This window comes from Tiliqua scincoides, chromosome 4, assembly GCF_035046505.1.
Source record: "Tiliqua scincoides isolate rTilSci1 chromosome 4, rTilSci1.hap2, whole genome shotgun sequence".
NCBI lineage: Eukaryota > Metazoa > Chordata > Lepidosauria > Squamata > Scincidae > Tiliqua > Tiliqua scincoides.
Genome location: NC_089824.1, coordinates 173,827,131 through 173,854,202, shown reverse-complemented (window position 1 = coordinate 173,854,202; position 27,072 = coordinate 173,827,131). Strand labels below are relative to the sequence as shown.

The 27,072-nt window shown below is 45.4% G+C and overlaps 1 protein-coding gene across 2 annotated transcripts; it reads right to left on the bottom strand.

The window, feature by feature from the left end:
• Nucleotides 1–293: 293 nt before the first annotated feature.
• On the bottom strand, nucleotides 294–26,692 carry PRICKLE4 (prickle planar cell polarity protein 4). 2 transcript variants are annotated; one of them, XM_066625648.1, is made up of 8 exons: nucleotides 26,509–26,692; nucleotides 10,572–10,736; nucleotides 10,141–10,248; nucleotides 9,135–9,272; nucleotides 7,685–7,888; nucleotides 6,913–7,099; nucleotides 4,709–5,032; nucleotides 294–2,522 (listed from the first exon to the last, which is right to left on the bottom strand). In XM_066625648.1, the coding sequence occupies exons 2-8, from the start codon at nucleotides 10,722–10,724 to the stop codon at nucleotides 1,963–1,965; spliced, it is 1,674 nt and encodes a 557-aa protein (XP_066481745.1). In that variant the 5' UTR covers nucleotides 10,725–10,736; nucleotides 26,509–26,692; the 3' UTR covers nucleotides 294–1,962. The 2 variants fall into 2 exon arrangements, with proteins under 2 accessions (XP_066481745.1, XP_066481746.1); XM_066625649.1 differs by lacking the exon at nucleotides 4,709–5,032.
• Between the last annotated feature and the right edge of the window lie 380 nt (nucleotides 26,693–27,072).

Sequence of the window (27,072 nt, the reverse complement as noted above, 5' to 3'; positions counted from 1 at the left end):
CCAGATAATAATAATAAAATAATAATAATAAAACTTTATTTTTATCCTGCCCTTCTCCCAAAAAGGGACCCTGGGCGGACCCAGATTTATAGCAGCATAGTTAATTCTGCATTTATGGTGTTGAATTCCAACTCTTCTGCTGGTGTGTGCAGAGAGCAAATGGAAAAGGGGTTCTTGTCCTGTGAAACTTCAGCCTTAGACATCTGAAAGTCTTAATATTTGTTTTATGAAAACTGTTTACAAAAATTCTTTATAAAAAATAAAACTATCCACTGGAGAGAGAGAGAGAGAGATCTCTTGAAGTGGTCTTTATTGGTGAGTGTGCTTTCCTTATACTGTCAGTATTCTGATAGCTGTAATAATTGTGTAACATTCTTTTAGCATCTATTTAAGTCACATTCAAATCAGAAGATTTAGGCAGCATTAACCTGTTTACTTACTTGTGCACCTTTTGAATATACATGAGTAGAGAGGTTGAGTTGGTAATGAGATGGAAATCATCTCAGGCGTCATAGAATTGACAAAAAATGAAGAGAACAGCATACAGGCTAAAATTTTGTTTCATATTCTTTCCACCACTGTAGCCTTTTTCTGAAGTGTGACTGGGCCTCCATGCACTTGGTGAAGGCGTAGGGGAAATTGTGGCAGGAGGTTCTGCCCCTTAATACAGAGCTGCTGGGCTGACTCATCTATGAGGCTGATTGAAGCAGTCTCTTCAGACAGCAGATTGCCAGCCGCCACCCACCTCCATCTGTCTGCTGGGAAATCTTGGGCTTGTCCCACTGTGTGTTCTAGCATATGTAGGTAGGTTTTGGAACACATGCAGAAGAGCCTGCAACCCCTACCCTGTATGGACATCCACAGTGTGTGCTGGGCATTGATTTTCCAGGAGGTCGTTTTATCCTTGCTGTAGTGTGTCTTACAAGTCATGTGGCTCTGTTTATTAGTCACTGTAATTTTTCCTTTTCAAAGAGAAGTGTAGCTTACTTTCTCTGTATCTGATCTGTTTGTGCAGCAACTAAGTGCTATTACATGCTGTAATGGCTTGTCCCTTAGCACCACAATATTATTAGATTAATGTTTGGAGCTGTTTAGGAAGGAGGACCTGTGTTAAAATGAAAAACTTTAAACTGATGACAATTCAGGGTAGAGCTCATGTTATCCTAATTGTATTAGGATTTGGGAGTGGTAGCACCTACTGCTACTTGAAATCCTAAACAGAGTTTAACTCCATTGATTTAGAAGTCACTCATACATGCAACTAAGTATTTAAACCAGAGGCTAGCATTTAAAGAGCATGATCCTGAAATTATTCAAATTATTTGTCTCCAGCATTTTCTGCTAACATTAGTATTGCCAGGCCACAAAAACATGCTGCCAGCAGGGAGCAGCAGAGAACATCAGCTTCCAGAGGCAAACCATAGCACTTGCAACCCTCCCACCCTTACCTGAACAGCCAATTCAGCAGAGAGATTTCCAAGGTGGATTCCAAAGCCAACTGCTTAAAATAGCTTCTGCCTCTGTCCTTGCTTTCCATACTTCCATGGAAATACTGGGCCTAGAAGACAAGCTGAGCCTCTGTCCCCCAGAAAAGGGTGAGAGTGTTTAAAAGTCCTATCATGAATGGTTACTACAGAGAACAGCTTGTTGGCATGAACATCACGTAAGTATAAAGCAACCTGCAGGTAGTGGAGAGAAAAGCAAGCTGCTAACACAAAGGCTCTGAAATACAGAACCTGATTACTGGGGAAATGCAAACTAAGCAGCTCTAAACGTTACGTCTTACATCAAAAGTAAAAATGCCAATTTCTTCTTGAGTTAACTATCCTGGGCTCATTTGGTCTGTTCCTTTGTTCTATAGGAAGATGCTGCCCTCACCCCCATGCTTTGCTACATAAGTTGCCTGCTTGTGAGATTATCCTTTCCCCTCTTCTTTCCAGCTGTCTGTTACCAACTGTCACCTTAGCATATGCTACATTGTTTGCTGTTGGCTCGCACTCGGGCTGTCCATCTTGTTCCTTTGACAAGTGCCTGCTGCTGCTCTGTACAGGGGAGAGCAATGCGCCTGGCCCCAGGCTTTGGGATTGGTTTCCCAAAGAAGAAGCCTTCTGGCTCAGAGTCAGACTCTGAAGAGGATGAGCAAGTAGGGCACCAAGTGTCTTCTTGTTCTGCCACTAATTCACTCTCCTGCAGTCCCTCTGGAATGTCCATAGTTAATACTGATGAATTTGAGGCAGTGGGGAGACAACTTCTGAACTGGTGGTCTCCAACATGTTGCTGAGATGTTTGTGGGAGACTAGCCTCTAGGATTTGGCTCTCTCTTGCACTACTGGGGCTCTGGCCTGTCTCTAAAGGATGTGTTCTTGAAGTTCCTTCTTCCTCTTGAAGAGAATCAGCTACTAGCCTCAGTTCATCATGTTGTGGGGCGATAACTGCTTTCAGGAACAGGTCATTCACTTCTTCTTTTCCACTGAACTCACTGTGTCCTGAAGAATTCCCAGATGCATGGAGACTTTCCATTGCTAGAAAGCAGAAACAAAAAAGTCCATAGGAATATAAAGATGTCTGAATTCCCCAATCTTTCTATTGCATGAAACCTATACAGTATTCCTCTGAGAACCGCTTGCTACCATCAGTGAATTTGTATGAGCCAGTAATTTCCAGAGTCTCACAACACTGTATCAAGGCCAGGTTAACAAACATATTTGTGCATGTAATTGATAGTCTCATTCTCAATGGTGCTGAGTTATTATAAACAGGCATTCTCTAGCCCAGTGGTTCTCAAATGTTTAGCACCAGGACCCACTTTTTAGAATCAGAATCTGCCAGGACCCACCAGAAGTGATGTCATGATGATGAGACATCATCAAGCTGGAAAACTTTTAACTATCCTAGGCTACAATCCTATCCACACTTACCCAGGAGTAATCCCATTGACTATTATTGTAAAAACATATACATAGTAGTCTGTTAGAAGTACAGATGTGTCCCATTTCCCCAAATGCAATGACATACCATGGTAGCATCAAGTCTAATATATTAAAAATAAAATCTTGAAATAAATGGGGACCCACCTGAAAATGGCTCATGACCCACCTAGTAGGTCCCAACCCACAGTTTGAGAAACACTGCTCTAGCCCTCTTTAGGGATTTTATAGTTTGTATGAGATTGCATGGGGGGCACAGTGAGAGCATACTGCCATGCCCCACCTCTGTGCTGATGTGCCTCCAGGAGCAGGGCTTGCCAGTTCACTTTTACTGTTCTTATGTAATCTTGTACCTAACATGCCTGAAAAGAGCTCAAATCTTGAACATTTTCTGTGAGGATATTAAGGATATCCTTAAGGATTTCCCTTAAGATATGCAGCATTGTCCAAGCACGCTACAAGTGTTCTCCTTGCTCCTGAATATTGCCATTTTTTGGTGACCATTTAGGGCAGAATCCAGAGCACCTTTGGGCCCTTGTATAGGCCCAACATTATCACAAAAGTGCTATAAAGCACTTTTGCGCCAACATAAGGGGAGATAGGCCGGTGCACGGATCCAAATTCTAGTTCCATTCCTGAGTGCCCCGGAGCAATCCTGGGCTGCTTGGATTTGCGCCACCTCTTTAGGTGGCCAAATCTGAGTAGCCCCATTGGGGCTGCTATGACTCTCCCTGGGCTAAGGGGGAAAAACTTCCCCTTGCCTTAGGCTGACCCACACAGAGCCCAAAATTTGAGCTGTATACAGCACAGGCCCACCAGCCTGCCTGTTCCATCGCAAGTTAGGATTGGGCTGCCCTTCAGGTAGAATAAATATGTTCATTTATTCTTTCCAGTGTTCCCATCCATGGAATCTTTTCAGTATTCCAAGAGCCCTGTAGTTCAGGGATAGTACTGTCTCAAGTACTGTCTTCTGCCCAATGTTGCATATATGCCACATGGATCAAATGTGTATACCTATGGGCTGGGTAGAAATGGGTTAAGGGGACAATTAAGAGTCCAAATTTCTATGGCACTTCAGAGGAAGAATGATCTCACAAAGTGAGATAGGGAAATAGGTGTCATTGTCTTCCCAGTAGTTTTTTCCAACAGATTGGAATGGCACTCTTCTCTCCAGGGCTGGAGACAAGCAACTTTCCAGCTTCAGTGTCAAAAGGGGACATAGGGAGGGGCCATTGAGGCTTTACACAGATTGGGGCAAAGCCTTTGTCATCTGGCCTGCCTACCTGCTTGTGAGGGAAGAGCTTCTTAGCTATACCATACAGATCCTGCCTGGAACTACTGGAGAATGGGCTAACTAACTAAACCCTTAATTTTTCAAACACATTTCAAACTAAAATTTTGTTAAATATTTTTGCTAAAATCTCACACAATTTTTACTTGTGTCACTAATGACACAGTAACAATGTCATTATCAACCTCTGCTGAGATGTGATGGCCATTAGAATTTTTGACTAGCAACCATTTTTTTTGGTGGAATTTTGATCTTTGACACAGTTTGGTAGTCAGATTCCATTTCCACATACCCGATGCCTTGGAAAATGTGATTTGTCCACATATCTGAGAAACTGTTCTAGTCTGGGTCAGCAGCTTCTGGCAGCCAGGATACAACATAAGTAAACCTGCAGTCATTTGGGTTACAAGACAACGGAGCCTGCAGTCATTTAGGATCAAAATGGCCCTGTGCTTCCCTGCAATTGAAGGCTGATCAGCAATGGCCTTACCATCTGCTTCTACTGTTTGCTCAAAGGAATCTATGTTGGTTCTTTCAGCTGCAGAGGAGCAACCTGTGCTGCTGTTTCTCATTCTAGAGGTGGGTGTGGAATCCGGGGATGGAGCAGAAATGAAAGCTGAGTCAGAAGAATCTGAGCCTGTAGAAGACAACACTGATTCCTTCTCCAAGCTGCAAGCCTCAGAGCAGAAGAGGAGGCCGTTGCGAGCTGTGACCAGCTGGCCCAACAATGCTTTCTGGCAAAAGCTGCAGCAGAAACAAGTGGCTTTGGCATGCCAGTGCTGTCCTTGGAGACTGGCTTGCTCACTGTCCACACCTGTGAGAAGAGGACAAGCCACACCAGAGTTTTACCTTATGCAAGGTTAATGACAGAACTTCAGCAAGAAATGTGATAAAGTACCTGGGCACCTGCAGTCAAGAATAGGATCTGCCCAGGCACAGTACAGGCTCCTAATCTAATTCAAACACTGGCACAGAAAGCAAGACGCAAGATAAATGTTCAGCTCAGTAGCAAGCAAGGGGTGTGTTTTAAGTTTAGCCATATCTACTTTTAAGGCAAGGTTCAGGTACAGACACTGTCTCCATGAAGCAATACAGAATGAGGAAGATGATGATACCATCTGATAATCTGGCCATTTTTCTGATAGAACAAAACCCATCTTTCCAACACAAGAAAGCCAGGCATAGCTGCAATAATTTTAGTAGTGCTTGAAGCATCCTCGTGTTTTTCAGCATTTGCCTGTTAGTCTCTTTAGCTTAAGGGAGAAAAAGACAGTTGGTGTGTGTGTGTGTGGGGGGGGGAAATAATCTGTATCAACATTTATTAAAATATGAACTGGACCAAGGAAAAAAGACAAGATGATTATTTCACTGTCACTTCCCCCTTGCAGCTGATGAAGGCAAACACAAGGAATTATTTTTTGCGGTATGTGAGTCATGCTACCTCTAGGAGCTACATCTATACAGAGCTAGTATGAAAAAATTCTAGTGCACTGTATAGTTAACAGCTCTATGGCGTGAAGCTAGCCAGTGGGGACAATTTAGTTAGCTTTTCCTTGTTGTTTTATTAGCAAGGTATGGCTATTTCCAGCCTTCTCTGTCTGAGAGCTTCCCAAAGGGATCTGTCCAAGTTGTGTTGCAGACAGAATGTTTGGTCTGGTCCAGTAAGGCTATTTTACCTTACAAGTAGGAATCTTGGGTAGGCATAAAGGTAGTGTAAAAGTTTATGGGGATAAAAAACGAATGTAAAAATGCATTGTGTTTCTATGTATAAGACATTGGTGAAAAATATGGGATCATCTGCAGGAATTGATCCAGTCACTGAGTTACGGAATAACCTTACCTATAATCACACACATACATGTTCACACACATGTTCATTAAACTGCTGCCCAATGAGCAGGGCTAACTGAACCATGAGATTTACTGAAGCACTCACTTTGAGCAGCACAAGTGGTGGCTGCGAGAAGCAGCAAACTGACAAGGGATGTCCTGCCCCCACATCTGCCTGCTATTCCCCCACCAGCCCAACACCCACTGAGCTGCATTTGCTCAGAGCTAATGGGAAGAAGATCAGACAGCAACAGTCCACCTCTTCTTCCAGCACCACTGGAAAGATGAAAAAAGCTGCTTCCACCTATGCATCTGCCACCTCTTAACCCACCCAACTGTTTAAGAAAGCAGTCAGGTGGACAAAGAGGCAGAGCACAGTGATCTGGAGCCCATGATCCTACCCTTCAGCTATGACACCACCCATTCCTTTTGCTCTGCATGGTCCAGTTTGAAATGAACAGATTGAGTGGAGCATGCTAGAGCTTAAAGCATGTTTGTATCAAAGTAAGACTGTACAGAAGAAAGGGGCTGCACCAGACCTGAAGATAAGTGACAGGGATGGGCTCCAACTCACAGTGCCCCCTGCGGCTGCCTTCCTAAGCAGCCAGAAGGGCACGGAGGAGGTGGTGATAGTGGTAGGGTGTGTGCATAAGGTATAAATTTATTAATTTCACTGTAATTGGGGGGAATGCATGGCAAATCTGTCCCAATTCAAACAGCAGATCCACTCAGGCCACTCCTGCCAGGGAGACCAGAGCAATGCTATCTATGTCCCCCACAATCACCTTGTTCTAGCCCCAATAGAAAGTTTGGTGTATATTCAGTACACTTCTGCAAGACCACCAAAACTGCCCAGTAACCTACCAATAGTCTCACCACAGGCTTCACAGACGTCTGCATACAGATTCTCAAAGCATGCACAGCAGCAAGGTTGGCCACCCTTCATGACATACCGCCGGGCTCCCAGGGGCAAGTCACACTCCAGGCAGCAGAAGTGCTCTTCATGCCAGCGCATACCTTCAGCCTCCATGCACTCAGAGGTGAAGATCAGCTAAAGAGAAAGGACGAAAGCCCATGTTGCCATATACCAGAACTCAAGATGGAAGCATGCAATGCTGTACTGAGATCCCACCAGGCTGCTAAGGTCACAATCCACATAAATATGCTGTATCAGCAAGAGTGATAGATTCAAAATGCATCACACTTAACAGTGCCATCTTCCCTTTAACACCCCAGCAACTAATAAGCTCAGAACACAAGTCTGGTGGCCAGATGGTCAACAACTGCATAGCATACAAGAAACCACAGCTTCCAGTATCAGAGAGCTAATACATAATCACAAAGGGAAAGCTTTGGTTTTTTTGAGGCAAAGACTAACACCTCATTGTGGCTAGGTAGGCATTATAAATAGATGGTTGATGACCACTGATAGGAATTATAAAGTTTCCTAGGAGGATTTCCATCTTTCTCTTTGCCACTTAACCAGATGCAGGATTGTGGATTAAGCCCATCAAAGGTTTGATGTAATGGGGGGGGGGGAAGAAGTTGGAGATAACCAACTTAGCTATGCCAATTGATTCATTTATAAGAGCAGGAGTATTGCTGCCACCAGTGTGCTTTTATAGGGGATACCTACCTGATCACATGATGCACAACGAGGGCGGAAGAATTCAGCATGGTGCCGGCCACAGTAAATTTTCCCATCTTGATGGAAGTAGATGAGATCCACCAGGGGCTGGTGGCAGGTATGACAGACAAAGCAGGCAGGATGCCAGCAGGATTGGTCTCCCAGCTTAGGTGCAAATACACCCTGTTCACCTCCATTCATTCTCTTACCACACTGGAAAAAAACAAATTAAGTGTTTAGCAATCTGCCTTTCTTCTGTAGTTGGTGTTGTGTAAACATGCACTAAAAGATAAAAACTTTGCACTCAGGCAATTCAAAATTCTGCAGCAACAGAAAGTGAATTCTGCAGCCACTACAGCTGAAGCCTAATGCACATTGCTCCAGTTTTTGTAATTTTGGTTTTGTAGATTCCAGGAGGCCCAGAGACACTGAGGCTCCACCCCAACCACTGAAATCCTATTCTTTCCCACTCTGGTTTGGTGTTTCAGCAGCTAAGACCCACCCACTTTGAACCAAACTAGAGGCCTCTCTAACATGCTTTGTTGATCCTATGCCAGAGTTTCTTCCTGTTTTAAAAAATAAAAGCCAAAGTGATTGAAGCAACCTTCTCAACTAAGACAGGGGCATGGGGGAGGCTTCTTAACCCTTTTGTTCCATGTCATTTTCTTGTTGAAAATCACCCCTACTGCAGCTTCAGGCAAACAGAACACGCACACACCAATTCAGGGCCCAATTTTGGCTAATAAGCAAAGACTGGAACATCAAACATAAATTCATCCATGTATTTAAAGCAACATCCAACCTGGCCCTTTCAAGCAGCCTCCAAGCCCTAACAGTCAGAGGTTTGCTTTGTTTTTTAAATGAAAGCCAAGATTCTTAGGAAGCCAAATTCTGTGTCCACTCATATTCTGAACTGTTTCTGCACTTCTCCAGAATCATAGGATAAAGGTAGCCTGGCTTGTGAGATGCACTAGTCTCCTTTTATTAGAGGAAGAAATTAACATTTTAAAGTAAAAAGTGCTTGTTTAGCTTTCTGCTTGTCTCATTCCGTACCCAACAATCTAATAACTAGCAATTGGTAGAGATGGGGCTATGATCCCCCTGGCAGTTGGAAGGTTGATTGCATTATTGTCCCATCTAGCAGAGACTTCACAATTGTGGGACTTTCTTGTGGGAAGGCAAGAAGCCCAAATATCAACAAAGCATGTTAGAGAGACCTCTAGTTTGGTTCAAAGTGGGTGGGTCTTAGCTGCTGAAACACCAAACCAGAGTGGGAAAGAATAGGATTTCAGTGGTATCCGTGTATCCAATTTTAAAACTAAGATTTTAAACAACAACAACAAATATTGTCAGTCAATGCAACTTCAGTTCTTATGCTGTTGCAGCATGGAAAACAAAGCCAGAACTCAGCACTAGGCATGACACACCAGTGCTCAGTATCCAGGAACAGATGGCTTACCCTTTTGCAAATGTACCCTTGGGGAGCAGAGGGCACTGGGCACATGACCCCCTGTCCCAGCGATTCCTGCTGCCGACGTACAGCAAATTTCCGCAGCTGCTTTCTTTCCTCTTCCCCAATGGATGGACAATATCTCTCCTTGAACAGAAGCAGAAAATGACATTGCAATATTGGGTTTGTGTGAAAGACTGGCCTGAGAGAAGGAACAAAGAAAATGCTCCACAAGGGCCATGTGCATTTGTAGCAACCTGTACTGTTCTACTATAAGTCACTTCAGCCACAAATCTGCATTGTCAGCCTGATGGTTTATTTGTAATTAAAGAGAGCCAAGAAGATCAATTGGGAGATACAGCCACAAGCTCATCTGAACCTCTGAACTCCTGAATGCTAAACATGGGGAGCAAATAGCAGGGGCTAAATTATGTGGTCTGTTCCCTGTTCATTCATTTTTCACAGCCCTTCCTCTAAGGAGCTTTGGGTGGGGTACATAGTTCCTCCCCTCCTTTTATTTTCACAACAACCCTGTGAGGTAGGTGAGGCCAAGAAACCATGACTGGCCCAAGGTCAGCCAGGAAGCTTCATGACTGAGTGGGGATTTGAACCTGGATCTTCCAGGTCTTAGTCCAACTCCCAAACCACTACACCATCCTGGCTCTTTCCCTCTTTTAAAGCATCTTGTTCCACTTCCCACTCTTGAAGGCAGGATATAGGATTGTTACACTCTTGCATTCATCTGCATGAAAGAACTAGATGCCTATATTACATGGCCTCTGAAGAGGAGCTATGTACAGGTCTCAGGTATGGCTTACAGTATACACAATAATGCACATCAGGTCCAACCACTGCAGGGACACCAGCATGGCTAAGGAGTGGAGTTTCTTACTGCAGTGTAAAGGAGGGTTAGTACGTGGCTTACAAAAGAGGGAGTCCTCACAGGTTCTTTTCAACCAGGTTGTGTACAAGGCAGTTAGGTCATGCAAAGCCCAGGTGAGGGTTAGATGCTTACATCGCAGTCTTGTGGGGGCAGCTGCTGAAGGAGAGCTTTGATGCGGAGCTGAGTCTGAACTGCATCAGGGACTGCATCTGGTGAGTGAGAACCAAAGTGTGGGGACACCTGCAAAAACAAACCAGATAGAAAAGTAGAGATGGGGCTATGATTCCCCTGGCAGTTGGAAGGCTGACTGCATTATTGTCCCATCTGGCAGAGACTTCATACATTCCTTGTGGGAAGGCAAGAAGCCCAAACAGAATCTGGTCTCCTGCTGAAAGACTAAGAAAAAAGGGCAAAGTAAGAAAGGACAACCACCTCAGAATCAGGATTTGGGAGTATGCTCTGGATCTTCCAGAAAAAGCTTTTGCAACTTTACAACAGTCTTCCCAAAAACACCTCTGAAAGAATGGGGGGGGGGGCGCAACATTGCTGTCCTTCCTCCCTACCTCTCCTCCACAAACTTCTGTGGTTGGTCCCAAGTAATCTTCCAGGGCGCAGCCAGAATCACTGTCTGAAGATGAAGCCGGTATAAGGGCAGCTAGAGTTCCACTGCATGGAGGCTTCTCTCTCAGGGACCATGTAGGGCTTGGTAGGGACATCCGCAAAGGGTGCTGAAAAAAGCAGGTTTGTGAGAAATGATGGATATTGTTGGAAAAAGAGACAGACTCAATTGACATGAAGCCCAGACCCTCTTGGCATTTCTTGCTCAGATACAGGCTCTCTGTGCACCCTTGGGAGAGTCGTTGATTCTGCTGTGTGGTTCAGTCCCCAGTTGCACAATGGGTAGCATCACTGAGGAATGTAAAAACATTAAAAACATAATATGATCTCTGGTTCTACGCAAGCACGACATCCAGACAAAACACTGATATGTCTGAGGAAACATGGCAATTTTAAACACAGAAACAGGAGTGCTAGATTTATCTCATCTACTTTATGAGATGCTCTTGTTAAAACATATATATAGGTATAGCATATAACGTCAACTCCTTGAAATACTGGATATAGCAACTTCTGTTCTAACCTACACACAAATAATGAATGTAGGTTTTTGTTCCTCCTAAATTTTCTGATCTTGAATGCATGCAAATCAAACACATTTGCATTAACATTACCAAGTATTTTTTTGCAAAATAAAATCAGTATTTTTTTCCCAGTTGTTTAGAGTATGGTCACTATTGTAATTCAGTGAACAGGTTGTTTCATGAATGTGCTTGACACAATGTCCCTGGCTGACCAGGCATTTGAACCTAGATCTCCCCAAATTCCACATTCTTCCACACTTGCTGTCATACAACAACCTACATAGAACTCAAAGATATGCAGTAATGGGAAGCAATTTAATTTTACACATAGAAACAGAACACACCAGTAGTGGGTGCATCCTACATTGTTTGTGAATTTCTCAGCGAACACCTGAGCTAGGATTATCCTGGAGTCTCCAGGAAAAAGCACCACTCTCCAAGTGAATACTGCAAGCAATCCTGGAGTTTTTAATAGAGCCTCCAGGAACTGCCAACATTACATAAGCTTGAAAAACAAATCTCCAAGAACAGCTTCAATCAGATTTGGCAACCCTAACCTGGGCAGCCACTGTTGGAGATAGTGCACGGATCCAGGGCAGGCTATTCTTAGCAACACCCAACAACACTTCTCATCTCTTACCAAAGTAAAAAAAAAAAAAATTCCAACTTATGTTCCACTTCAAAGTAATATATTTCTTTTGCCTTAAATGGCTCCTCGGTTGGTTGGCTACCACAGGTAAAAATTGCGTTTATTATTATTATTAACAGTATTTATATACCGCTTTTCAACTAAAAGTTCACAAAGCGGTTTACAGAGAAAAATCAAATAACTAAATGGCTCCCTGTCCCAAAAGGGCTCACAATCTAAAAAGATGCAAATGAATACCAGCAGACAGCCACTAGAACAGACACTGCTGGGGTGAGGTGGGCCAGTTACTCTCCCCCTGCTAAAAAAAGGAGTACCCACTTGAAAAAGTGCCTCTTACCCAATTAGCAGGGGTTCAAGTAGGGAACCCCTTTAGCTGCTCAAGTAGGGAAGCTTTCGTGAAATTGAAGTTTGTTCTTTGAGGTGACCAGCATGCACAACCAGCACATCTATGTATATAGCCTGGCTGCTGGTAAAAGTGTGGGCAGCTAACTTCTATGGTCTTATTTGCAATGCTGCATTACTACACAAGGAAAAAGTTCTATCCCTAATGAGGCCTCACCAGGAGAGTTTTCTCCAGACCTTTCACCCAACACATCCTCTGAGTATCAAGAGAGGGCAGAAATGTATACGTATTTCAAAGACGAGACAAAACACAATACTGTATGTGTAGGAGAAAGAGAGCTGGCCAAACTACCTGGAAATAACAAGAACTCTCAGGCTTTAGCAGCAAGAGCTGCTGGCTCAGCTAATGACCTAAAAGGCCATAGCAGAAGCATTTGCATTCAGAATTAAAAAGTAGCCATTGCAACCTCTGTAACAAACAAAACTTGAAGGCCAAACGGACTTTGGCTGAAGCAAGAATGCAAACTGGACTTCTGCGTTTCCTGGAACAGTTTCCTTAGTACAGTATAAACTAGCTCTTTATGCTCTAAGTCAGACAAATGGTTCATCTAGGCCAGGGGTGCCCAAACCCCAGCCTCTGGGCCACTTGCAGCCCGCTGCAGGTCCCCATCCGGCCCCCAGGTGGTCCCCCCAGCCCGCGCTGGCCCACCGCGTGAGCTCCACGCCTTGATTTCCCTCGCTGCCTCTGAGCTCAGTGGCAGCGAAGGAAAGATGAGCCCAGCCAGCGTGCAGGGCTTTTTATAGTGGGAAGGTAACGTGAGACTTGCAGGTCTCGCGTTACTTCCCACTATAAAATACCCTGCATGCTTGCCTGCTAGTTTCTTCTTTGCCCATGGGCTGGGATCAGCTCTGTTTTGCTCAGCTCGGCTCCCCTCCCCTCCCCTCCTGCAACCTGAGCCAGGGGAGAGAGAGAGAGAGAGATCATGAGGGAGGGGAGCCCAGCCCAGCTCGCAACACATCTCCCTCCCAAGGGAGGGAGGGCTGGTTGGGTGGCAGGCAGGCAGCAGCAACAGCAGCACACAGGCAGGCAGGTAGGCAGGCAGCCCAAGCAGGCAGGCAGGCAGCCCAAGCAAACGAAGGAGGGAAGGAGGGAGGGTGAGGGGGCAGGTGAGCAGGTGGGTATGTGAAAGTGTGGAAGATCCCCCCCCTCCATATGTGTGTGTGTGTGTGTGTATGGGATCATAAACTGGCATGAAGACTGGAGACTGGGGGCTCCCTGAGGGCCGCATTGAGAAGCCTCGAGGGCCGCATGTGGCCCCAGGGCCGGGGTTAGACCTGTCCTAGTATATTGACCCATACCATTACTTTATCTTAAGGGATGACAATGGTGATAAGAAGCATAAATATCAGCATTGAATCTGAGCCTGAGTTCAGCTCTGGGGACCAGTTTTTAAAGCTAGCACGCATGTCTGGAGCAGGTGAAGTCGGATGGATGGCAGTGTGCACCCTTCACTAACCTGTTGCCTACATGGATGAGCCAGCCCTACATTCAGGCAGGCTCAAATCCCAGTATCTCTCATTTTAAAAATTAAGCACTTTAACATCCTAGGAGGATGTTATGCTTAAATAACACCTCAAGGATGAAGATGACTACCATTTTAAGTGTGGGCGGTATTTTGACAGCGCTGTCAGCGATATCAAAAAAGATATCCAGTTTTCTATCCCAAGGCAAGTTTTGGAAAAAAATGGTTATGAGGGTTTTCAACATGGCTCATTTTGATCAGGGAAAAAGCCGGTTTTGGCAGGAATCTATTGGCCTAGCGCCCACACCATCATCAACATACTTGGTCCCTCAAATCAAATCACTGCAGCAGCTTTCTCATTTTTTTTATTTTTGTGGGTATTTTAAGAAAATAAATGCATAGAAACAAATATATGCTGCCTTAAAGATGTTCTAAGAAGCGTAGACCCCAGCAGGTGCACAAGGGCAAGACTTTGGACTGACAAAACTTCCCTTCCTGGAGAGGGAAGCAACTCTCCAGTCTAATATATGAATTGCTGCTATGTGTGTCTAATGTAAGTTACAAAGCTGGGTTTGCTCTAAAGTAAAGCACTCTCTGGGACCCCTCTTAGAATTCTATTTCTGCCTTACCCTGATGCTTGAGAAGATTACTCCCACAACTGAGCAATAGGGTGTGGAGGCAGCCCACACCAACCCAGTCCTATGCTGCATGCTCCAACCTTTCCATTCATGGCACTTTGGCAGCTCAGAATTTCAGTTCCCAAATGGCTTTCCTGCACCATGCTAGCTTCAAGCTTGGGGATACAGTCTGCAAACCAACCAAAGAAACCCAGAACAAAACACAAAGCTATCAAAGGAAAGAATCATGGAACTGAACATCCCATGTGTAACTTGATACTGGAAAAGCATTCAGAAAAAAGTAATTTAGAACAGGTGGAGGCTGTTCTCTGTGCAAAATAGCTTACCCGAACCTTCTGCATCCTTACCCAATGACTAGCTGCTCCCACTGGAGTCCCTGAACAGGAAATTACTTACACCTCAAAACTCTGGATCAAACCCTAAGACCAAATAACCACTCACACAGAAACACGAAAGCCTTTCTCTCGTGCCTGAAGGCCTATCCCACACAAACAGCAGATATAACTGTAAAACTGTCCACAAGCTACCACTACGTATTCCAGATATTGATTAGCTGAATGCTTCCCTACAGGGTAAAAAATCTCTACTCGTTCAAAACTGGAGTATCAGAGGGAAGCCTAGGCCTGACCTCAAGCTTTCTAGGTGTAGAAACCTACTGGTTTTATATAGCTGTCTCCTGTCTGAGACAGTAAAGCCCAGGAACAGTTAGTATGATGACCCCACTAGCTCCTTGCATGAACTTTGTAACAAAGTCTGGTGAGGGGGGGCCCATTCCCACAACCTCAGTCAGGGTTTCATTGCATTGCTAGTACTCAGAAGCATGGTAAAGCCTGCCTTTTTGGGAAGCCTTTAATATTTATCTGTTATTTAATCCAACTAGCTGTTTTATTAGGGGATGGATTTTAATACTGTTGATATGCTGCAATCATTTTTAATTGTTTTTCAGAGATCTCAGGAACTGGAGAGGTGGGGTTGAAACGTCAATCAACAGACCTGAAATGCACATGCTTCAACTGGTTATGTTAGCTGGCTTGGCATACAAATGCCCCGATCATAAGCACATCCACCGGCATTGTGTGCAAAGTACTATAGACTAATTGATATGTGGGCCGGCACCTGGGCGTGCAGCAAATCTATCAACACTGTCACCATGTAATTCCACTTACATTGACATAGTCAATTCTACTGAAAATAAGCATCCCGGAAAGGTTTTGTGAGTCAGCCTTCAGTTACTACACTTTCCAAAGCCAACATTTTCCCTCTCAGAATCATACTTGCATGGCCAATTCTGCCACTAGTCAGGAGTTTATTTTCAATAGGTTGGGCTCTTTTTGCGTTTCACATTAGGATGGGTTTAATCTATTCTTCTTTGGTGTTATGGGAAACAACCTTTTTCCCCATATGAGTTTGCTGTGTTAATTATTCCCCTGAAGTCTGGGGGGGGGGGGGTGCTACACTGGGTATCTTTCCTAGTTAATGGTTACTCCATGGAAAGAAATGGACTCATCTCTCTCCCCCCCCCCCCGCCCGTTCTCTTTTCCACCAGTTGCTTGCTCACTTCCTTCCTCCCCCAGGTCTGTTTCCAAAACAAAGGAGAGATTGCAGTTTGATGGCTCAGTTCAACTCCTGTGGTTCTTTGGATGCCTTCCCAGACACTGAGGCTCTCCAGCTGAATTTCCTGCCCCAGCACCAAGTGGAGCAGAGATAGAGAAACAGACTGACATGGAGGGTTCTGGATGGAGCAGGAGAGGGAGCAGACATGATAACACAGGCAGAATCATGAATAAGCAGCAGTTATGTCTTTAGAAAGGGTGCAAAGAGGTAACAAGATCATGTACAACAAGAACCTTCTTTCAGCATTCAGGGTTGTAAAAGGTTCTTCTGTCTAACTGGCATGAATGCCCTCATCTGGTCAGAAAGAGAAGGATAGCATTCCGCCTGCTTTCAGGTGGTGTCATCTGGAATACTTCACTGAACTACATCCAGAAGGTCCTGCACAAATTCAGTGTTACAATCCTTTTGGGGTGTCATAGCCTCACCTCACCAAATAGTTACTTTGGAGTGGAGAAGGTGCAAGCTGGAAATTTAACTTCAGCAACAAACTGACATTTCTTGGCTTAAAAAATCAGCAGTTTTCTTGCTGGCCAAATGCCTGTCTTTGGCCCTGAGCTGTCTCCTCCAATATAATTAGCACACAAAGCTTGGGTTACTTTGCTGGGTACCTGGGTCAATAATTAACTCAGCAAATTGACTGGTGAACAGGAGGAAAAACACAGAGATCTGATTTTGCTTGTTCCCAGCACCTAACTTCCCAAAATGCAGCAGTAGTGTTGATAACCTAACTAAGGAGCGGAAAGCTGTTGTTTCTCTAGATCCTGCACAACTTATGATCCACCCAGCCAGAGGTTCAAAATATTCCATTTTAACTGCAAAAGCTGGGAGTTGTCAAGCAACAGGTTGGCAACAACTGATCAATGGTGAACTGAGTTTTGCTCAGAGAGTTATGTGTGTGCAAGCCTGATCCAGAGAGAGTTGCATGAAGAAGTGGTCATGCTAAGGATTATCTAGCTTTATATGCTGTGTGTACAAGGGAGGAGGATCACCACCCAAGAATGACTTTCTTGAAGGCATGTATTTAAACTGGTCAAATTAAGTCAGTTTGCCTGGCAATATCTTACTGACTGGGCAATGCAACGTTACACTAATAGTGCAATGCAGGTGAGAGAAACCATGCATGCTAAAATATATTGCCTGCCACATTCAGCTAGGATTAAAGACATGTAATTTGCTTCACCAAATTATTGTGTGTTCTGCCTGTATCTGTTTTGTCCCAAAACCACTGCAGCAATGTATTGCTGAAGACACTCGGAACAAATGAACGAACAAAAAGAACAGATTTATCTGTTATAATTGTACCCAAAAGGCCACCTGAGATACCCTTTGTGGCAGCCAACAGCCATAACACAAAATAGGTTGCCAGGTGTCATCGTGTGGAGACTCTCCATGCAGTGAGCCACACATGTGCAATCATGTCAGACACAACCTGCACGTGGCAATCATATCAAACAGAATGGTCCCAAGGCCCAGACTGTGGTTCTCGCCTGTGAGTGCTGTTATAAGTTCAGAAGCCAAAGTGCAAATTATTATTATCATTAACTTTATTTATATCCCACCTTTCTCCCCGCAGGGACCCAAGGCTGCTTAGGAGAATTAGGAGAGCAGCTTTAAACAGCATGAAATTCCTTTTCCCCTCTAGCTTATATTAAAACACTTCGAATTGGAAGTGCCCAAGTAATAAACCTCAATCTACCAACTAAACTGAAATTTAGCAGACAGTTTGCTAGAACATCTACGTTACCAATGATTATGGCTGCAAAACCACACGTCATCAGCTACCTCAAGCAGGTGGTGTTGACTGAGCAGCCCGACCAGAGCTAAAAACAATTTCCCAAACTGTATGCCGTGTTCACACCTCAAGAAATTGATAATTAAAACTCCTGTGAAGCTAAAGAACCCACTATAAGAGGAGGCTGTTCACTGCCACTCTGCCTGATCTCCTGCTCAGGCCTCAGTTCCCTCCAATCCCTTCTGCTAGAGCAGGTAATTCTGCTGCTTCCCTGCAACTGGATCATTCAATCACTCTCACAAAGCAGCAGAATTATCCATCCTCAGATAAGGCTTCCTGTTCTGTGACAATGTGTAAGACACTACTCTTTCCATCAGAAGCCATGCCCAGAACAGTGACTCTGGCAGAAACTGAGAGTGGGCTCCTCTGAAAGTGGATGGTCCTTATTCTTACACACTCAAAGGCCAAACAACTGCATGATATGTTAAATGCACTGCTCTGCCTGTCTGTATGTGAATAATAGCTGCAGGAGAGGAAAATCAGGGCTGAGGCCAAACTGTGGGGGAAGAGGGGCTTTAACCCTTGTCCCTATCATGGTCCTGATCTAAATCCCTCACCACTATGGCTCATTTACACTGAGGAAAAACCAACAGACAGGGTCAAACTACTGCATGTGTTTACATAATGTGAAGCTTGGCACTTAAAGGAGACCTTCTGGAATACAAGAGTGAAACATTCCATCAATTTAGGGAACATGGAATTGAAAGAGCAAAGTTGTGTTACTGGCTAGTTTAACTCAGCTACTAAGATACTGCGAGGATTAAACCTTTCATGTATTTCTACCACAAAGGTTTTACGTGACTCATCAATCAGGCCAGCTGTTGGTCACAGACAATTCTTTGCAATCATCCCTGGTAATTAGTAAAGACCATCTCAATCAATCTAGCTACCCTAGCAGCTCAAAGAGAATAGCTTATTTTTGTCTTCCCCCATATCCAATGATGAGCAATTTTTTTTCTTTACTTGCTTCCCCCCTTCAGTTTATATGCTTTCCTAATGAGAACACAATGAAGTTATCAAACCAATACCAAAGTTACAATTAAAAACTACTCATATCACTACAAACAAAAATAACTATCATTAAAGCAATTAGTACAATTCTTTTTTTCCCCACCATCATGTCCTCCTACCCACCTTCCAACCTTCTTTCACCCCTGGTTATTGTAAAGCAGTCTTGTTAGTCATGGGATTTTTCAGGGTCAAGTTTCCTCAACTGAGACAAAACTGGAGATTATAGGCTTGATAAAATCTGCTTAGAAATTTACAAGTTGAAGATTGAAGCAATGTAGTTGCAGCAGCGTGGACAGACCATGCTTCACCAAGACCAGCCAGCCAGCATCCCATCTCTGTTTGTAACACTAGCTATGCAAGAGCTTCTAGGAAACTCAAAAGCTTCCTACGGAAGAGACTCCCACCTTCATCCAGCCTCTGGTATCTCAGCTCTGAACATGGATACCCTATTTAGCCATTAAGACAGATAGCCACTCCAATTCTTTCTGCAAGCTGCCTAAGCAAGCAATAACAAATTCTGTAAGTTAACCATGTGTTGTGTGAAACAGTATTGCCTTTTGTTTGTTCTGAACTTACTGCCAATTTCCAATTTTGTGGGGAGACCCAATTTCTAATATTAAGAAGGGAAAATATATTATCCACCCTCTTCATACCATTAATAATTTTATAAATTTCTCACTATAACATTTCCTGTTAGTCTTATTTTTAAAGTCCCAACTACTATAGCTCCATAGGAAAGCAGATCTAACCAAATCGGTATGCTTCATATAATTTAATCCCATAGCAAAATTTTGCTTTCTTGATTTTTTTTCCCTAGTACAGACAGAGTATACATGGTTTCAACTCTATGCACCAAAGGTCATCAACACAACATTTTTGTCTATTTAAAGATGCAGTTGGTACTTGTAGGAACAATAAAGAATATCACTGTTTGTCATTGGAACATCTCTCCCAAACCTGGTGTGAATGAAGCAGCTGGTGAGTCTAGCAGCCTGCTGTGAAAAACCTGCTGTTAATTGTCCGTGCAAGGTGGCCAGGACAATCTGGCCTCCTCTATTACAACTTTTAATACACCCTAAGAACATGTCATTCTGAAAATGGACTCTTCTCCATGGGTACCATACCACTCTTGCCCACAAGAAACCAGTCTGTATCCTGGAGAAAGACATTGAACTTTTTTTGGGAATGTAGTACATGATGCCCTCTGCCAGTGATTTTCAACCTTTTCTGTCTCACGGCACACAGACAAGGTACTAAAAATTGCCAAGGCACACCATCAGTTTTTTGACAATTGACAAGGCACACCATGCTGTTGGTGGGGGGCTCACATCCCTACTGGACCTACTAACAAATGACCCTCCCCCAAACTCTCACGGTACACCTGAAGACCATTCATGGCACACCAGTGTGCTGTGCACAGTGGTTGAAAATGGCTGCCCTATGCTATGCTGCAAAAATAGCAGTGTTCATCACATGAATCTTGGTACTCTACATCTGACTGGAATATTCATCAGGTCAAGAGGAGGGGAGAGGAAAGGGAAAGGAAGAGGGGAACTGCAGACAGTATCCATGAAAAGAATGCACTGCAGGTTATTATGTCGCACGCACAATCCCTGCCAGCACAAACATCCAGAATCCAGCACCATTGGAAACTGTGTTCAGGCCCATCGCCTGCTGTGTCTTTTCATCACTCCTGCTAGTGCCATGAATGCAAAGCTGTGCTTGTGACCACTTTATGTGGAAAGGGCATTGAAGTGAATTTCCACATTGACCTGCATTTGACTTTGTGATCTGCATTGTGGCATACTTCTATCCCCTACTTTGTCCTGGAAAAAACCAGACAATTACAGCTGTAATCAAACTGGGTGTGGCATTCAGATTCAGCACAGTCTTATCTCATGCCAAATTGTACCTCTTCAAAGGGGAACATGTTTTCCCAAAGGCAATGAGACAGATTTCTATAAATCAGAAACGATTATGTCTATGATTTAAAAGGAGGGGGAGGGAATAGAAGGGCAGCACAGGAAATTGCTACAAAGCTCTGCAGAATGATCCACAACAGCTGAGCTGACACCACATCTAAGCAGGAACTGGTTTAGGTTACATCACAAACAAATTCAAACACACCTGTATCCTGGGATATTACCTGTTAATGAACCCATGGACAGGACAGCCTAATCCTATCTGGTGCTGTCACAAGGCAGGCTGCATGGCCTGCACTGTATCCAGCACTAGTTAGGGACTGGAGGAGGAGGTCTTCTCGGGGTAAGGGGATATTTTTTCCCTTACCCCAATTAACGCACCAGTCGGCCAGCTCTATGGGGCTGTTTGGATCCCTGCCAGCTATTTAGGTGTAAAGCTGCCTGGCCCAGGAAGAGGGTTAGGGTACAATGGGGGGCTGGATAAATGCTTCTGGGGGCCACATTTGGCCCGTGGGCATTATGTTTTGTCCTAGGATAAAAGCCTCTGTCTTCAGGTTCTGTTTTGGATATAGTTTTAAGTAGTATATAAAATAAAAGATGAAACATTTTGATGAAAGAGAGCAAATCACTCCTGGCAATACAAAAGGTTGCTTTCTTTGTAAGAGGCCTTCACTCTCACACACAGAATTTTTGTGTGCTCACATTTATACAGGTAAAGATTCATCTCCAACATTGTACTCTGAAGTGTGTTTACTCAGAAGGAAATCTCAATATATTCAGTGAGGTTTACTTCCAGGCAAGGGTACACAGGTTTGTAGCGTTCATAAACTAATACAGGGATGCCCAAACCCCAGCCCTGGGACTTCTTGCAGCCCTTGAGGACTCCTAATCCAACCCTCAAGTAGCCCCCCATCTCCAAAGAACCTCTGGCCCTCCGGACACTTGCTGGAGCCCATATGGGCCTGAAGCAACTGCTTTCAGCATCACAGCCAACTGTTTGACCTCTCCCATGAGCTGTGGGATGAGGGCTCCCTCCACTGCTTGCTATTTCACATTTGTGATGCAGCAGCAGCAGCAAAGGAAAGGCTGGCCTTGCTTTGTGCAAGGCCTTTTATAGGCCTTGAGCTATTGCAAGACCTTCATTCATATACATTCCATCTCCAATATATTCATTTATGTAAATTAATTCTTTCTTTTTCCTGGCCCCTGACACAGTGTCAGAGAGATGATGTGGCCCTTCTGTCAAAAAGTTTGGACACCCCTGATCTAATAGGCAGCAAGAGGTATGGTCCAAACAACCCGGAATGTCTTGTGTACACAGGCATTACTCTTTAGGAAATGGACCCTGAAGTAACATTCTTTGAATTTTGTAGTTATACCCCATTCTGAGCAACAGTGCACATGCAATGCCTGAAAATACCACTAATTATTGAACAATATGTACCTGAAGCTGTACCATGTCGTAGTACAGGTACAAAATTGTACTTTTGAAGGCAGCCCTGCATTAAGAACGTAAGCATATCAGGAAGCGAACAAGGCTGGCAGCATTCTGCGGACAGTAATTAAGCAGCTTTGCAATCCAAACTAATAGCCCAACTTTCCATCACTGATGCAGTCACAAATCAACCCTCAGGTAAGGGAACAAATGTGCCATTATCTTGAGAAAGCCTCCATTACAACCCGCCCCATCTCAGAATGCAGCATGCACCCCATTGGCATGCTGTATCAGGGTTTGAAAGTTGGTTAGGATTCAATTCCCATTACTTTTGGCCCTACTACAAGGAATCCTGGGGCATAGCTTTGTAGGTTAGGAGTAGCTGCCTGAAAGTATTGGCAACCTTCAGTCTCGAAAGACTATGGTATCGCGCTCTGAAAGGTGGTTCTGGCACAGCGTCTAGTGTGGCTGAAAAGGCCAATCCGGGAGTGACAATCCCTTCCACACCGGGAGCAAGTGCAGTCTGTCCCTGGTCTGTCTCCCTGGCTATGGGCCTTCCTTCTTTGCCTCTTAGCCTCAGACTGTTGGCAAAGTGTCTCTTCAAACTGGGAAAGGCCATGCTGCACAGCCTGCCTCCAAGCGGGCCGCTCAGAGGCCAGGGTTTCCCACTTGTTGAGGTCCATCCCTAAGGCCTTCAGATCCCTCTTGCAGATGTCCTTGTATCGCAGCTGTGGTCTACCTGTAGGGCGCTTTCCTTGCACGAGTTCTCCATAGAGGAGATCCTTTGGGATCCGGCCATCATCCATTCTCACGACATGACCAAGCCAACGCAGGCGTCTCTGTTTCAGCAGTGAATACATGCTAGGGATTCCAGCACGTTCCAGGACTGTGTTGTTTGGAACTTTGTCCTGCCAGGTGATGCCGAGGATGCGTCGGAGGCAGCGCATGTGGAAAGCGCTCAGTTTCCTCTCCTGTTGTGGGCGAAGAGTCCATGACTCGCTGCAGTACAGAAGTGTACTCAGGACGCAAGCTCTGTAGACCTGGATCTTGGTATGTTCCGTCAGCTTCTTGCTGGACCAGACTCTCTTTGTGAGTCTGGAAAACGTGGTAGCTGCTTTACCGATGCGCCTGTTTAGCTCGGCATCGAGAGAATGAGTGTCGGAGATCGTTGAGCCAAGGTACACAAAGTCATGGACAACCTCCAGTTCATGCTCAGAGATTGTAATGCAGGGAGGTGAGTCCACATCCTGAACCATGACCTGTGTTTTCTTCAGGCTGATTGTCAGTCCAAAATCTTGGCAGGCCTTGCTAAAACGATCCATGAGCTGCTGGAGATCTTTGGCAGAGTGGGTAGTGACAGCTGCATCGTCGGCAAAGAGGAAGTCACGCAGACATTTCAGCTGGACTTTAGATTTTGCTCTCAGTCTGGAGAGGTTGAAGAGCTTTCCGTCTGATCTGGTCCGGAGATAGATGCCTTCTGTTGCAGTTCCAAAGGCCTGCTTCAGCAGGACAGCGAAGAAAATCCCAAACAAGGTTGGTGCAAGAACACAGCCCTGCTTCACTCCGCTTCGGATGTCAAAAGGGTCTGATGTGGAGCCTTCGAAGACAACAGTGCCCTTCATGTCCTTGTGGAAGGATCTGATGATGCTGAGGAGCCTGGGTGGACATCCAATCTTGGAGAGAATCTTGAAGAGGCCGTCTCTGCTGACCAGGTCGAAAGCCTTTGTGAGATCTATGAAGGCTATAAAGAGTGGCTGTCGTTGTTCCCTGCATTTCTCCTGCAGTTGTCTAAGGGAGAATACCATATCAGTGGTGGACCTGTTGGCTCGGAATCCACACTGCGATTCTGGATAGACGCTCTCTGCAAGTACCTGGAGCCTCTTTAGTACAACTCGGGCAAACAGCTTTCCTACAACGCTAAGGAGAGAGATGCCGCGGTAGTTGTTGCAGTCACCCCTGTCACCTTTGTTCTTGTACAGCGTGATGATGTTTGCATCCCTCATGTCTTGAGGTACTCCACCTTCTCTCCAGCAGAGACAGAGGATTTCATGCAGCTCAGTGACGATGATCTCTTTGCAGCATTTTAGGACTTCAGCAGGGATGCTGTCTTTTCCAGGTGCCTTGCCAAAGGCAAGGGAGTCCAGGGCCACGTGAAGTTCTTCTAGGGTTGGTTCACTGTCAAGCTCTTCCAGCACAGGCAGGCACTCAATGTTGTTCAGTGCTTCTTCGGTGACTACATTTTCTCTGGAATATAGCTCAGAGTAGTGCTGCACCCAGCGTTCCATCTGCTGCGCCCGATCCTGGATGACCTCGCCTGTGGCAGACTTCAGAGGGGCAATTTTCTTCTGTGTTGGACCTAGGGCCTGCTTGATACCATCATACATCCCCTTGATGTTGCCCGTGTCAGCTGCTATCTGTATCTCGGAACAGAGCTGGAGCCAGTAGTCGTTAGCACATCTCCTGGCAGTCTGTTGGACTTTGCTGCGAGCAGTTCGGAGGACCTGCAGGTTGCGCTCACTGGGACAGACCTTGTATGCTGCTTGAGCTCTCCTCTTTTCCTCAATGACTGGTGTCAACTCCTCAGAGTGGGCTTCAAACCAGTCTGCCGCCTTGTTGGTCTTCTTGCCGAATATGGACAAGGCGGTGTTGTAAACGGTATTCTTGAAATGTTCCCATCTGCTGGATGCGTTTGCGTCGGCCGGGCCTGGAAGAGATTCCTCAAGCGCTTGTGCAAATTCCTCCACTTTTCTCTGATCCCGGGTCTTGCTGGTATCAATGCGAGGTCTTCCTTCCTTTTTCGTGTGATACAGTCGCTTTGTTTGCAGTTTCACTCTGCTGCACACCAGGGAGTGGTCAGTGTCGCAGGCAGCACCATGATAACTGCGTGTGATCTTGATGCTGGGAAGGCTGGAGCGTCTGGTGAGGATCAGGTCGAGCTGGTGCCAGTGCTTTGATCTTGGATGTCTCCAAGAGACTCTATGTTGGGGCTTTGTGTTGAAGTAGCTGCCTAGTGGGACAACAAAATGCCTTGGGCCTGCCTTCTTATGCATAATCATTTGTGATGGGCACACATGCTTTACTCTAAGTTTTGACTAATGTTTGCTATTTTTGCTACTTTATGCTGCATTAGGTTATGTTTTGGATTGCTGCTTTTTCTCTTAATTGATTTTAACAGCATTACTGCTTTGTATTTTACATGCATTATATTCAGTGTACCTTATAAGTCGCAACAGGCAGCATGTTCTTGAAGCCATGTACATGCCATGAAACAGACATGAGTGCAGCAGTCACATTACTGTGTCCACAGGGACACCAGGAAGTTGTAGCCATTGAGGGAAATTTGTGTCATGTGAAGCAGCCCTGAGGCAAAAAGGGGAAGAGGCCTTTTGTCACATGCTCTTATGTCCACAGATGAGGGACAACCAAGAAATATTTCTCTCTCATCCAAATCTGGACAATCATCACCAGGTTCTATTTTCAGTAGCTATCAACACAGGAAGTGTTTCTGTTTCACTGTTCTGCAGCCCACACTCAGAACCAGCAGAAGGCTTGGGGGGGGGGGGCAAAAGCACAGTCTGTCATCCCCATTAAAATCAGCATGACAGTTCCCATGGATTTGCAGGGCAAGCCTAAACATGCTTACTCTGAAGTAAATCCCATGCACTTCAACACAATTTATTCCCAAGTAAGCACAGGATGGCAGCCTTTAATGGATGGTGGATTGCAGCAACAACAATAATACAACAGGAAAAATAAGAGTCTGATGAGGAGTACAGGAAAGGTTAACAGATGTCCCTTACTTTAAAACGATTATCCTTTATCCCAGACATAACACACTCCTTTCTTTTCAGACACAACAACCCCAGAGTGCTGGTGTCACCCAGAGACTGTTCAGGTGGGCAGCAAAACTCCTACTGCCCTCCCTGTGGAGGAGCTGGATGACATACACCCTGCTTGGGTTCTGACGCCACAGTCTGATGCATTAGAAATCAATCCCACTGCGTTTAATGGGGCTTGCTCCCAGGAAAGCGTGGAGAGGGCTGACAAACCTGCAGACCGAATTCCTTGCATGCAGAGCCCAATTCCTTGCATGCATCTACTCAGCAGAAAGTCCCATTATTGTCAATGGGGCTTGCTCCCAGGAAAGTGTGGAGAGGGTGGCAGCCTTAGAGCCCAGTCCTATGCAGGTCTACTCAGAAGTAAGTCCCATTATAGTCAATGGGACTTGCTCCCAGGAAAGTGTGGATAGGGTTGACAAACAGAATTAGGTGCAGAAAAAGAAAGAAGTCGGCTCTCTAAAACAACAGCAGGACGCTGGGCTGCCTCCCCTCCTCTCCTCTCCCCTTGCTCAGGAAGCCCCCCACCCAGCGCTCCTCTCCCACGACCCCCAAGCACTGGGGAGGGCTCCCTCCAGGATCCACCTGCAGCTCACCTGCAACTTCCCTCCCAGAGACTGGAGCCCGGCGGCGTCGCTGCGCTGCGCTGCACCAGGCAGTCCCGGGACTGTCAGGCAAGCGCAGGCTCTTCCCTTGGCCACCAGCGCCCCGGCTCAGCCCCGCGATGGGAAGTCTGGCGCGGCGCTGCGCAACGAGACCAGCGACTGCGGGCTGCTGAGATGGCAGCGGGGGCGGGGGCTGTCAGGCCCCCTCCCTTCGGCTCTGCTTGCCCAGGAAACGGGCGCTGCGTCCTCCTGGGTCCTAATTACAGCCCAGCCTCGCCGCGGCAGCCAATGGCAGAGACTGGCAGCAGAGGGCAGGAGGGAAGCGCATCTCTCCTCCCCCCATTAGTCTTGCTGGTTCTCTCCCCCCCCCGCTCTTAATTAAGAAAAAAACATTTAATCGGGTTGCCTGCAGCGTTTACTGTGGCCCGTTTCCCTCTCCTACAGGAAGAAGCCCATCAGGACAGGGACTCATACAAAATTATGAAGGGGATGCATAGAGTGGATAGACAGATGCTCTTTTCCCTCTCACACAACCAGGGGACATCCACTGAAACT

Excerpts from the sequence above, each read along its gene's own strand:
- PRICKLE4 (XM_066625648.1), bottom strand. The coding sequence starts at position 10,724 with ATGTCCCTACCAAGCCCTACATGGTCCCTGAGAGAGAAGCCTCCATGC. Across the intron at positions 9,273-10,140 it reads TGCCCCCACAAGACTGCGAT|GAGAGATATTGTCCATCCAT; the intron begins GTAAGCATCTAA and ends CTTCTGTTCAAG. Across the intron at positions 2,523-4,708 it reads GCAAACAGTAGAAGCAGATG|CAATGGAAAGTCTCCATGCA; the intron begins GTAAGGCCATTG and ends TCTGCTTTCTAG.